This window comes from Chenopodium quinoa, unplaced genomic scaffold, assembly GCF_001683475.1.
Source record: "Chenopodium quinoa cultivar QQ74 unplaced genomic scaffold, ASM168347v1, whole genome shotgun sequence".
Lineage (NCBI taxonomy): Eukaryota > Viridiplantae > Streptophyta > Magnoliopsida > Caryophyllales > Amaranthaceae > Chenopodium > Chenopodium quinoa.
Window position 1 is genome coordinate 2,404,163 of NW_018743616.1, and position 13,855 is coordinate 2,418,017.

At 38.4% G+C, this 13,855-nt stretch overlaps 1 protein-coding gene across 3 annotated transcripts; it reads right to left on the reverse strand.

The window, feature by feature from the left end:
* Positions 1 to 6,100: 6,100 nt before the first annotated feature.
* LOC110683040 (lycopene epsilon cyclase, chloroplastic-like) lies at positions 6,101 to 12,921 on the reverse strand. 3 transcript variants are annotated; one of them, XR_002503549.1, is made up of 12 exons: positions 12,309 to 12,919; positions 11,714 to 11,885; positions 11,361 to 11,496; positions 11,141 to 11,251; positions 10,964 to 11,066; positions 10,590 to 10,733; positions 10,398 to 10,505; positions 8,905 to 9,001; positions 8,643 to 8,771; positions 7,933 to 8,065; positions 6,748 to 6,973; positions 6,101 to 6,664 (listed from the first exon to the last, which is right to left on the reverse strand). XR_002503549.1 is itself a non-coding variant. In XM_021859378.1 (12 exons), the coding sequence occupies exons 1-11, from the start codon at positions 12,657 to 12,659 to the stop codon at positions 6,808 to 6,810; spliced, it is 1,650 nt and encodes a 549-aa protein (XP_021715070.1). In that variant the 5' UTR covers positions 12,660 to 12,921; the 3' UTR covers positions 6,101 to 6,664; positions 6,773 to 6,807. The 3 variants fall into 3 exon arrangements, 2 of the variants coding, with proteins under 2 accessions (XP_021715070.1, XP_021715069.1); XM_021859378.1 differs by having other exon boundaries at positions 6,773 to 6,973; positions 12,309 to 12,921; XM_021859377.1 differs by having other exon boundaries at positions 6,101 to 6,973; positions 12,309 to 12,920.
* Positions 12,922 to 13,855: the final 934 nt, after the last annotated feature.

Genomic DNA, 13,855 nt, shown 5'->3' on the forward strand with positions numbered 1-13,855 from the left:
AGTCATAGCACATTGGTATTGAGCAACATCAAGGGTATCATCTGCCCGTTTATTAGCGTCTTGCTTCTTTTTAAAAGGGACTTTGAGCCCTTCCACTCTTAGCATTACCTGCAAAACTCAGCCGGTAAAATGTTAATTTACCTAAGTTAACCCAACCGGCAAAAAGTTAATTTACCTCAGATACCTCAGCCAGTAAAGAGTTAATTTAGCTCATTTAACACAGTCGGCAAAAAGTTAAGTTACCTCAGCAAGCAAGGCGTTGATGCAATCCATGTTGACCTGATGCACCCTCGGGATCGAGTCCTTCCCAGACCGGGTGAGGCACCTCAGCATTCGCCTGGAATATCGCTAGAGTCAGGCCACCTTGGAGAGGCATCTGCACCAATAGAGTGATGTGGTGAGATAGCAGCATAGACGGCACCTATATGGTGACGGCTGCTAGAGGAATCCCCCGATAGGGTAACTTGAGATTTGACTCGCACAGGCCCAAGCGGCCATGGGGGATTAAAGCTGTAAGTCATACCTTGAGGTTCAAACTGAGGGGTCACCCCACCCCCAGCCGCTGCAGAACCGGATACAGCATAGAGTGGCATGCCACCCTTCTGCGTCTCAGTGACGCCCAGCTCTTTGCCAGCCGGCTCAATACTTAGACCAAGATCCTTTAGGCTTTTGCCTGCAGAAGTTGGTATGTCCTGAACAGGCGGCCTTGATGATGTCGTCTGCGCGGACGGGGTTTTCCTTGCCTTGGAAAGAGCTTTGGAAGGTTCATCAGCCTTCTGTTTGAGCATCTTGGAGATGGAACATGGAACGTTCTTACTTCCACCCTGAAAGTCAAACACAAGGGTCACAGCCGATTAAAACCCGTCTAATGACAAATAAAAGTTTACAAGTTAACGCATACAACCGGAGCTTACCCCATCATCCTTGGACGCCAGTTGAGCCTTTTTATTTTCAAGTTGATCCTTCCGGATCTGGGCTGCTGACGTGGCAGGCATCTTTGCAGAGTCAACCATTTCTAGACCTTTTTCTGCAAAAGGAAAATCAGTTGGTCAAATACAAAACAAATCACGAAACCATAGAGACGGCACTAAAGTGCCGATTAAGCGGTCAAAGTACGTCTACTAAAAAAGGTACTAAGACCACAGGCGAAGAGGAAAGCCTCATCCTTAAGCCAATCCGGATGGGGTACCCAGTTCTTGGGTACAATTATTTCAGTGCCATCATCCAGAGGCATGGTGGTCCTCTTGAAAAACCCCGGCTCTATTATTTGTGCCAAAGCCTCCTCAAGGACACGCAAAAGGGCACATTTTTTCCCCAAGAGAGCCGGCTCCTTATTGTACTAGCGGAGCAAACGGTTTAGACGTTTGGATGGGGAGGAAATCAAGTAGAACTTGCTTTTCCAGTTGCTCCACTTAGACGGTTTGTCTAGTGTCATCATGTACTCTGGATGTGTGGTTAAAGTGTACCACGCCTTCCAGTCGCCTGGGGCACGCTTAAGTAATGCATATGTGAAAACGCCTCCCAGCTGGGCGTTATGTCCTGTATCTCGCAGGCGGCGATATAGCTAATGATGTTCACCCAAGAATTGGGGGTGAGTTTCCATACTCCAAGATCATAGCCCCTTAAGATGGCTTTGATTGCGTCATGTAGGGGGAACCGGAGGCCGGCTTTGAATGCCGCCTCATAACAGCCGAAATAATTATCAGCATGTTCAATATCGTCATCCCAGACGACTGTCGCCTCAACAGGCGGTACAATTATTTCCCACCTATCCCCCACTGGGAATTTTTCTACAAAGGCGGGGAAGCTTGTTGTAAGGGTGGCTATATCCCTAGCGGACATGTGCGCTTCAGTTGGGTTGGATATAGACGGCCCCTTGTACGCCTCATCCTCCTCACTAACGGCATCCGCCTGCTGTGAGGTTAACTCCTCTAAGTCAGATCGTTGGACGGTCTTAACGCCGTCTCCTTGATTAGAGTCCTCCAAAATATTGTCACTCGGAGTGCTGGGTGCACCCGGAGGATAGTCATATTCTCTGTCAGCCAGCGCCTCAGCTGAGCCGTCTGATCTATAATCTGGGTCAAGTGTCGTCCGCTTCGTCCGAGCCATATTGTCCTGCACATGCACAGAGACGGTCGGATTCAAGGAAGAGCAAGTGTGGTCTAAACACCCCCAGGCGGCACCCCCAGTCCTAGACTCAGCCCTACTAAGAGATCGGCTGACTACTGTCCTAGACTATGTCGTGTGTGTGGTGGGTAAATCCATTATACAATGCAATATATACAGACGGTAAAAAGCTCGAAAGAGCTGCGAAGAGGAGAGACGGTACCTCGAAGATGTTTTTGAAAGTGAGGTAAAGCGTTGACTGGCTGCAACAGGCAGGCAGAAATCAATCAGCTACTTATAAGATGCACAGACTGTTGACCGGATGTACCCACTTAGAAAGCAAGAGAATTTGCTGGAAAAGTACCCAGGCAGTTCTTGGAAGTTCTATTTGATAGGAGCACAGACGGATGACCGGTTGTACCTAGCTGAAAAAGGGGAGGCAACGCTAGAAACTACCCAGGCGGTTCAGGTGCTTCCTGTTTCAAACGAAAAAAGCAAACGGATTGAACTCAAACGGTGATAAGTAAATCCTCTCAAAGGTAAAGATTCTTTGTCTGAAAATTTTCTTGAATGTGCGAAAATGGGGGGTGAAAATGCTATTTATAGAAGAGTTAAAATCAGGGGTATCCATGTAATTTCCTCAGAGGATGAATGGTTAAAACCGTTCACCAATGCCTATTTGAGAAGTGTCACAAGCGTCATGTGGCACGCTATGTCACCCCTGTGAGGGGAAAATGTTTTGGGTAAAAATACCCTGGCCATGTGGCCCAATCAGAAGGTGACACGTGTCACCCTAGGAGAGGTTTTACATGAACTAGTCCAGTAGTCCCCAGTTGACACGTGGCATTAGAAGTCAGCAAGGGAACAACGACAACCTTCAAAGCCCAATTTCCAAGACAGCACATTACTCCTAGGTTTTCGTAACCTAAGATAGTGGCACGAATCCCAAGTCCCTATAAAAGGGAGATATATCCCACCTAGGGAAGGGGGGATCAACACATTCATTATTCACAAAAAACCAGAGCAGTCAATGGTTGCAGATAATTAATTCTCACAACCGAGAATATACCTAACCTCGGAATCCGAGAGGATCCCACCTTTTTTTCCGCACTTTTTACATCTTCCGAACACGTTCTAACTTGATCGTCGGAGGCGGAACTCCACCCAACCGGAGTCTACGTTGTTTTGCAGGTACAGGCGCCCGGAATCCAGTCTTGGTGTTGTAACTCTCCCGAGGGACACAGAAGACCCCGAAACAACCATCATCCCTACCTTCTACATTACCTCCTCCAACAACAACATTCACACCAACAACATTACCCCAATCTTCTTCAATTACCCTCTCAATTGGTTGTACATTTTCAACGGTGATAAAATCCCGTCGTAGACTACCCAATCCCTTCTCAGATTTTCAACAATTCTCCCATAAAGATCAGCAATTCGCTGCTCTCGAAGTTGCCTTATCTGACCCTGTAAAACCTTCACTTCTTCTAGCTTTGCATCATATGCTGCTCGAATGTTTGCCATTTCTTGTGCCTTAGCCTCTTGACTTGCTCTGATATCATCCAATTCAGCATACACGGCTGCAAGTTGCGCTTTCAAACCATCAATCTCACCATTGTTGGCCATTGATACACTTTCAGAGAAAAAAAAAATCAGAGAATTTGAAAGAGAGAGCAACACTAATGGAAATTTAGAAGCACATCAAACAAAGCAAATTCTGAGAAAGAAATGAAACGCTGCACATTTTAATGCTTTTCATCACACTCTTTCACTTCTCACTGCCGCCACTTTTAATGTTTCTGTGCATAGAAAACTACAATACATCCCTTTAAAATCATAGTACATGCATTCGTCAATTGGTTAATAGTTTGCTATGTAGGTACTACATAAGAACATTCTAAAAATAGAAAATCGAGTATGCATACCCCTCATTTGTACATAATAATCTTGGTGTCAACCATCATCAACATCTGTTTTTGATTTTAATACTCTTAAAAAAAATTCCTTTTTAAAAAAAAAAAAGTGTTTTTTAAAAAATCTTTGAACAAACCATTTCAAACCATGCAAAAACACTTAAAAATTATATACATATACAAACTTGACCATTTTTAAAAAAAAAAAAAATATATCATTTAACTTGATCACATTCTACATAATCGCATTTTCTCATCTTTATAATAATTACTTACTAAGGCTTTAAATCAAATTTATATGTCAATTTAAATTTACACATCTCAACTTCCATTCACCATAAAATATTTATTTATGGCTAAAAATACGTCAGTATTATATTAATAGTGTACTAAAATTAGATTTAAATCCATTTCCTCAAAAAAGGAAATAAAAAATTAAAACCCGTTCTAAATCCCTTACGTAATCAACTACATATGGCACCTTTAATTGAACATTACCATTATAACCCAACCTATCTTGGGCTCTAATTAGATATACAACAACCATAACAAAAACTATCCAAAATATTACAATATAAAAGTCAATGAAAATTTAATTCATACAACAAAAGTTTGTCTAGATAATTAAACAAAAAATACACATTTTCCTAAATTAGCGACTATAGCTTCAATAACATTTTGTTAATTGGCTCATCCGCAAAAAGTACATCATTCCAACAATACTTCACATCTCAACTCTAGAATAAATAAAATTTCTAGCAGCAATCAAAACATTCAACACCATGAATCTTCTGCATTATATGACAATTATATCATTAGAAATACGCTTTATACAAATTAAATGTAATTACTCCAAAGAAAAAAGAATATAGCCATTTCCAATCATGAATAATAAGTTCAATTTTTACTAAAAGTATCATTTGTCCAAATACTCATTTGTAAGCCACTAAGCCACAACAAGCCCATATAACCTAACCCAACTACAATTGACCATGGAACCATCAATAACACAACACAACTTTTTATTTAACAACAAACACATCACTTCATTTGCCACTAACCTCTAATCAAAAATACCCTTACATTATGGACTCCAAAAATAAACACGAGATCACCTAAGCCCATCATGCAACATCATAGACAACTAACAAATTGAAATATTCACCCATCATAGTTATTTCCATAAACCTCACTATACATATTCTTCATAATACCTAAAGTTTAATAGCCTAACACCATAATCCCTATATAATTGATGATCGACTTAAAACGACTAAGCTACAACACTAATAAGGACGCGCGCGGGATTTTCCTAGTGAACATAAACTTGCAAAGAACAATAAAGAGAATGTGAGAAAACTGATTTCTTGATTGTCTTATCATCATATATAACAAGTATATATATAGAGAGAGCAACTAAAACAAGTGAAAACCGTCACTCAAACGCAAGAAGAACCCTCGCACCCTACCAGGCGAGGGTGACCTAGAAATCTGGGTGCTTCTCGCACCCTATCGGGCGGAGGCTCGCCCTGGTTGCACAAGAACGGGTACCAACACGGATACAGGTACAAAACGGATACGGGAAAACGTCTATCTCAAAATAAGGGATACAGGTACGGAATGTTAAAAGTCATACAATATATTTTTTTTTTTTAAAAAAAAAAGTAATCATACGTATCATATTAACAAGGAACAATATATGAACGCACCCATATTATTTATCAATTATCTTATTTATCCTACTTTACTTAAATTTTCTGATTAAAAAATGTTGAACAATCCATATCATAGTAGGATACGGTCAAGACGTATCGTCGTGTGTCCCACGAGTATCGATGTCTAACACGAACACGGAAGTTGGATGAAGTGTCCATGTATCTTAGCTTGTCGGGCGGTGGTGCAGCGAATTTCTATCTTTGTCCTCGCGCTCGACAGGGCGGCTGAGCAGCAATTTCCTTGATTGCTCTCGCGCCCGGTCAGGCGGGCATGGCTTGATCAGGTGGTTGTTCTTCCCTCTTCATCGAGTCAAACTTGCTCTATTACTTTTGCTTTACTTAATTAAACTTACCATAACCATGTCAATCAAGCTTAGCAAACATGAATTATATCTTCCATAATCTAAATTATTCTACAATGATGATTCATGCAATGTATAATATGATTACAAAAATAAGGCCAAATATTAACTTTTAGCCCCCATAATAACAAAGAAGCTTCTAATTGGCTCTTAACAGAATAGGCAGCTTTCTGTAACATGCTACTTCGTAAATAAACAAGTAGCTTTCTCTTCTCCCTGCCGGATCAGATCTGTCGATGATGCCCCCATCACCCGATGGTGAATTATTTGTAGGTAATTGTTAAAATGCCTACCTATATACATGAACAAACATTTAAGAAAAGCATCTACTCCCCACAAATATCAACGAGTTACAGAGGGAGCAACACAAGTCTTAGGAGCCTGTGGAATTGTAGAACAGAAAGCGCAACACAAATCCGAGGAGCCTGTGGATAGTGGAATTATAGAACAGAGGGCGCAACACAAATACGAGGAGCCTGTGGATAGTGGAATTGTAGAAAAGTTGGTCTTTAACGAAGATCACTAAGATGAGTTACATGGAGAGCGCAACACAGGTCTGAGGAGCCTGTGGAATTGTTAAACAGTTGGTCTTCAACAAAGATCACTAAACAGATGAATTCTAAACCAGGAACAAGTTTGGACACATACCTACAAAACCTTTTATTCATTGTACCTTTTTTACACCAAGATGATCTTACTGTATTACTGTCATAGTGTCATGTAAGTTCTTATCATTGTCGCTCCTGTAGGATCGGACAGTAGATGCCTTATAAGACCCATTCTCAAATCATTCGGAGCAATAAAGAACATGTAGAAGGAAAACAATATGAGATCAGCTGAAGAGAGATTAGAACCAAGGAATCCCTCCCACATCCTGCAAAGGAAACACGAAAATCTGCCTCAAAATATACATAAAAATGGTGGTTAAAGAAATGCTCGAGACAACTTATGCAATTGGATAGTATGATTAAAAATACTTAAAGCATTTAGGTAAATGTAAACCCGCAGACAAACAGACAGGACAGAAAAGCCCAAATTTTTCTATGTTCTGAGACAATCCTAATGACATTTAGGAGTTAGGACTATGTTTCACGGTGAAGCACGTGTCATCTACACGATTATTTGATTAAATGTTTGATACTTATAGCTTGCCAAGATAAGTATTCTGCAGCAGTAGTCATTGATTGCTGAATTCAATTATGTCACGCAGGACTGCAGTGTAATCAAATATACTTGCATTTCAATATCATCTCCACCAATTATCTGTGTTTTTACCATTGGTCAATGGCAAGGACCATGCGCTTTTTCTCTTATACAAGGGGGGAGGGTGTCTACTTGTATACTGTTTGATTCCTCTTATATTATAATATTTATAAAACACTAAGCAGTGAGACACACCTAAGCTCCCAAAATTACCCAAATTTCAGTTGAGTGATATTATTAACTATAAGTGATTATAAATGAGTTCTCCGGTTGATGAAAGCATTGACAATACTTCCTATCTATTCAATGACTTTATAGTTGTGGATCTTGTGGTCAACTAGATGAATTAGACAAGAATTTCAAACAATCCAAAAATAAAAGATTTCGTGGCTGAACCATCACATTGTCTCTTCCTTGCTTAAAAATTAGAAGAGATTACACGTCTATAACCGGTTATTTTTAGTTTTTTTGCTGTTTTAGTATCAGTCTCCGTTAAATGATCATGACTCCAACAGGTTTATGGCATAAACAGAGTTAATCAAGCAAGATTAACAAATCGCAAACATCATTGGCTGTGAATGCCAAATGCAATGAGAAATGAATAGGGATTGCATGATATGCATCTATTACCATTTTGGCACTCGGAAAAAGGTTTGGAAGAATGTCCTGATACCCTCAGTGTCAAGCTGAACTATAAGTGATAGTCCAAAAAGGAAGAACGCTCTCTGACGTTTCCTTTCTTGTGGCCAAAGAGTATTCCAGGCTGCACCAACGGGAAAAAGTTAACAGAAAATTTGGGTTTACCAGTAACTAATTCCAACGAGCTACAAATAATTTAATTAAAAAAACAAATGTTAGCAAAAGTAGAAAACAAAATCTCCCCATTTTGTGCTTCATTTTTCTTTCCCATCAAAAAATGAAGGCAGCTTCAATGAGTGCCTCATAGGTTTTCAGTTTTCTCAAGGTTAATAGCGGACAAGATGTAAATATTACTTCTTGTATACAACATTTAACGAAAATCATGACCTTCATAGAACCTTTAGCAGTGTTCATTAAGGCATGTCATCCATTGTCCTGAATTGAGATACTTTAAGCATCAAGCCAAATCATAACCATGTCCAATGATTGCAAAAGAAACACTACAACCAATAATAATCCTACGAAATATAATGTTTATGAATCATGCATCGGCTTTTTTCTATTATCTGATCTAGCCTTTCAAACACATCAGTTCATCTATACAGAAAGTCGAAAAAATAACTTCATGTTACATTGAACTACATACAATTCTAGTTAAAACATTCAATTTTAAGGCATTTTAAAAATTAGAATGTACAAACCTTGCATTGAGATATTCTCCACATTCCTCTGACGCAAAATTGCATTTTTTGAGAGATCATTCTTGATCAAGTTTGCAATTGCAGAAGCATACTTTGGAGCTTCTGACAAAGATCTCACAACTGAATAACCTGTGTGGCAATGCCAAAGAAGATGAAAGTTACATCACTTCAGAGCATATGAATTTCATAAATATTTATAGCTTATAAGATGACACAATAATATTATTTTTATAAGATAACTGAAATCCAGCTTGTGGCTTACCTGTGGCTGGATGCACCATGCTCGCAGCAGCACCAAATGCAAGGTTTCTTTGTTCTGTATTTGGTAAGGACCCGCCAACAGGTATATAAGACCACTCCTGCATCATATAGAATGGCTATTACAACAGTAACATGGGTGTTTCTAACAGGTAGAATATGGTATCACAGTAAGCAATATATGCAGATGCAGGTGCCAATGTTATAATAAAGCCTAAAATGGTTTTTGTGACCCCCTGTTCATGAAGATGATAGAATATTCCATTACCCTCAAAAAATATTACTAGGAGATTTTTAGTAAATGTGTTACATTATCTAATGTGAAAAAAGAACTGCAGGGCCCAGGCACTCAAATGTAAAGGTGTTATTATTAGAAACTGCATATGAACTGAATGTCGCTTCAACCTTCTTGGCTGTTTTAAATCTTCAAAATTGATCATGAATTGACAAAGGTTAAGGATGGAGGAACCCTATTGTGAATTTTCTTGTTTATTATTTTCTAACCAAGGGAATGGAAATGTGTAAAATTTCACAACATTTTCCATGTCTTAAAGGAAAATAAAAACCACAGAAATGCTAAAAGTCTTCATATGGACCATAATTCTGGACAAAACCCCTATAAACGATCACTTACACTGCACGCCAAATTAACTGTAATAACCTAGCCTAGGGAAGGGAGGGAATGTAGGCAGCTTAATTAGTTGTTACAATAAGCTTGGGGAATTTAGTCAGTTATTAGACTTAGAAATGCTATATGAAGAGAAGATCAGCGGTGAGAAATCATGGAGAACAAGGGTGAGAGTTTTTCTTAGATTTGTTACTCTTGGAGATAACAAGCCTCTCGAATGCTTGTGCTTATCATTTTCTTCTGTAGTTTTCATTTAGTTAATCTTTTTTAGCAAATTTCTGCTCTTAATCATCATCTTAGTCTGTCTAAGTACCAATCTATAACATTTACACTTAATTGATTTACACATAGAAACTATATTAGGAAAAGATCGGTGAGGTAGGTAAAGGTGATGGCTAGTTTAATGTCATAAATAGAAGCAAATTCTTGCCTCTGGAGATCAGAAACATCAAATGAGCGAGCAGATAGTTGGAGCTGGCTAACTGGCTAAGTGTGAAAATAGAGCAAAATAATTGGCATAAACATTCTACACAAACACTAAGTCCTTGCAGAAATCTTGCTATAAACTAGATCTTTATAGGATATCCTAAAATAGTCCCATTGAAGTGAAATTTACTCATTCTCCCATTTTTTTCTGCTAGAACCTAGTAATTTTGAAACATTTCAGGGGGGAATGACTATAGATTTTTAGCCCTTGACTAAACGGTCAACAATTTCTCATTTAGGTTGCAGTCAACTTTTTTTTAAGAAAAAATTGTCATTTCCCTTCTTTTCTTCTCTGTTTGACCATTTGAATGGGATTTATTTGACTATTCAAACTACTAAAAAGAAAATTAGTTTTATGATGTAATCATGAACAGCGAAAATACCTCTTCATATGTTTTAATGATACGAACACCCATAGTTTGTAATCTTGTCATAAGCTTTTTCTTGAGCAGATCAAAGGGCATTGCATCTGCTGAAGCCAAGCAAGTCTCCTGCATTTAAAGTCTTGAGAGTTGAGACAACTATCAGAGAGAGGGAAAAGAATACAATACACAAATAGAAAATAGAAGGCTAACCTCAAAGAAGATCCTAGTCGGTGACAATGGCATTGCATACAAGAATGTTGGATATTTTGCCTCCAGCGACTGAAAGCTCTGTTTAGTGTAGTCTCTATAGTCCATAAACACCATCAAATTGGGATCATAAGGACTGTTTTCCACCTACAATTACAAAAAATTAATTTATGAAGTTGGATACTATGAACTAGTGAGCGATTCAAAATCCAGATTAAGCATGTGTCTCTAGTTTGAATGATTAATTTTTTTCCAAAACAATTCTGAAATTAGTGAAGAGAATAATACACAAGGGTATCACACAAGCATATATAAAGATAAAATCTGCCCAAAAAAACTTGTGTTCGATACAATATCTCAAGCTACAAACAACATACCTCCACCTCTACACCATAAGCTGTTTGTACACAAACCCTTGGACCACCCACTTCATACTCTAGAAGTTTCCCTGAAGCTGCTCCAGAAGCAACCGTTACAAGCCTAAAGACATAAGGTATCAATACGTATGAAAATTACATTTCCATTGCAACAAACAAAAGAAGAAAGATATGCACCTGCAAGGAATAGTGATATCGCGTTCACAAGCAACAAGACTATGTCCACCAGGTCCTTCCATAATCCTTTCGACTTTTGCATTCAGATAAGAGACACCTGACTCCAAACACCTAAGAAAATTAATAAATTACATAACTACATAAAGCTGGCAAATAAAATCAGGCAGCAAAATCGCAAGACCAACAAGCAAATAATGAAATACCAAATGCACTATTTTACCTTTGCACCAACTCCTTGTGAAGTAAATGTCGGCTGACTCTTCCATAAGATCGACCAATGTATAAAGGATCATCATTATCAATATAGACAATGGTATCACGCCAAACCTGCTCGATACAGCCTCCAAGTCCCAATGCTGAAATAAGATGTATTGTTACATTCAAACTTGGAAGTGACATCTTTTACAAAAATACATTGGCTAGCAAAACTAAATTAGATATGGAAAAAACCAGCAAACCAATTTAAACAGAACACAAAAATGAGCAGTCATGACTAATCTTGTTTTTTGCTCTTCTTATATATACATCTCAAATGACCAAGATGAATTAGTATATGGATGAAAATAGATGTACCTCTAAATTCATCTTCCCAAACGCCGTAATTATTTGTAAAAGGAAGATCAGGACCAACGAGACCGACTTTCAATCCTAACTTAGCTGTCTCTGCCGCCAATGCTAGACCAGCTGGACCACAACCAATAACCACCATATCCAGCAATTCATTCACGTCTGAAATTTGTGGCAACTGCAAATAAACGAACACGAATGAGTTTGAGAAAACGCATTTTCGACTATCGAGTACGATTTAACATCTCAAAACAACATACGACAGCAAGATATACTGATGATCTTCCAGACAATGCACAACCTAAAATTTCAAAAATCACCACATAATAACAGAGTCACCAAAGTTCAACATTCAAACAATGCTAATCCAACTCGAACTAAAGAACCTTAAACCTCGATTTTTCGACCATCGAAATTTACTAATTGGCAACAAAATGCAACAAATTACAACAGTCAAACATAAATTCATTTGATTCTACCAATCAATATTCATGATTCTCATCATTTAATCAACAAATAAACAACATAAACACGATTATAAAAGAAATTTCAACTTCAAAATCAACATTAATTGCATAAGACAGATTCCAAAACACTAAACCTTATCAGAAATTTTGGACTGACTTTCCATAACTTTAGTCTGCTGCATTTGAACATACAAAAGCTCAGAACCACCAGCTTTGATGAAATCTTCTTCATTCGCAAAATCTTCAGGCGCAACAACACAACTACTCTCACTATTCGCACTCCTCAAAACACTACTTCCACTCCTCCTACTACTACTACGACTACTAGAACAATCTACAACATTCGCACAATTCGTTCTCCACAAGCAAACCGTCTGGAAACTTCGGCGTTGTTTAATCATCTTATACCTCAAATTATCGTAGTTCAATGGTGGAGAAACCGCCATTGTTGCGAACTTCGAAGCTCCGAGACAATAATACTCCATTTTTGCAGAATCAAAGAAAACTCTGAAGCTTGAAGATGAAAGGATTAATGTGAGTTCAATGGAGGTGGTGATTGAGGTTCGGCCATGGAAGAATGTGGAAGGTTTTGGTGGATTTTCACTCTCCTCGTTTTTTCAATGGGAGAATGTGTGGGAGATTGTGTGGTGTAGTTGATGCCATGGGCATGGTTGTTTCTGACATTTTGGATAGGGCGGGGGATTTGGGCAACCAACTGTCTGCTTTCGAAGTGCTACGTGGGAAGTTCTGATTGATTCGCACAAGAATAGAGTAAAATCTTCCGGATATTTAGGATTGTAATTTTTTAATTTTCTTACCGTAAGCCCGTAAGGTCACGGATTGAAAGACCAATTACTCGTTACTGAGGTTTTACATAGGTGTTAATTATTCCCTCCGTAGTTTAATAATGTTATACTTTGATCGTCATATACTTTTAGGCAATTTAATTGATTTAAATAAGGAAAATTGTAAACTAATAATCCCACCTTTAGGTGGTCTTCCACAAACAATCCCACCTTTCTAAAATCCAGAAACAATCCCACCTATTCCCCCTATCTTCCATTAACGATCCTTCACCTGTTGAAACCGGTTAAAAAATTAGATTGCTTAGAACAACCGGTTTCTTCTAATTTAATTTCCAACCGTTAAAAAGCTTATACACCATTAATGCCTTCTCCCCTGTTCTTCTCTGAGAATTTTATAAATTGCCCCCCCCATCAATTAATTTTTTCATCTTTCTTCATCTTTCTTCATAAGTTTCTGAAAGTTAATGCTCTGCCTACTCCAAGCCTTAGTATTGAATTTCTTCTCCCGCTGTTCCATCGTCTTCATCCACCCAATGAAAGCTTTTGCACCCTCTGGTTTCAGTTGTTGGATCATAGAACTTGCATGCTCTAAACTTGCGCCCAGGATTCTCTGGAGTCCATGAAGTAAGCTTGGCAAGTGTACTCCACACTTACATTTCTTTTGTGTTGGAGGTTGATAAGGTTATCAGAGTCATTATATCACCTACAATTGAAACCAAAGAAATTCTGACAATCATTCAACTCATACATACCTAACAAGTTTGATTAATTTCCAATATTAGGTATTACTCAACAAATCCCCAATTTAATTTTCGTAAACCCTAGTTCTCAATTTTGGGTACTATTCACTGTCGCATACAACAATTGAACAATTA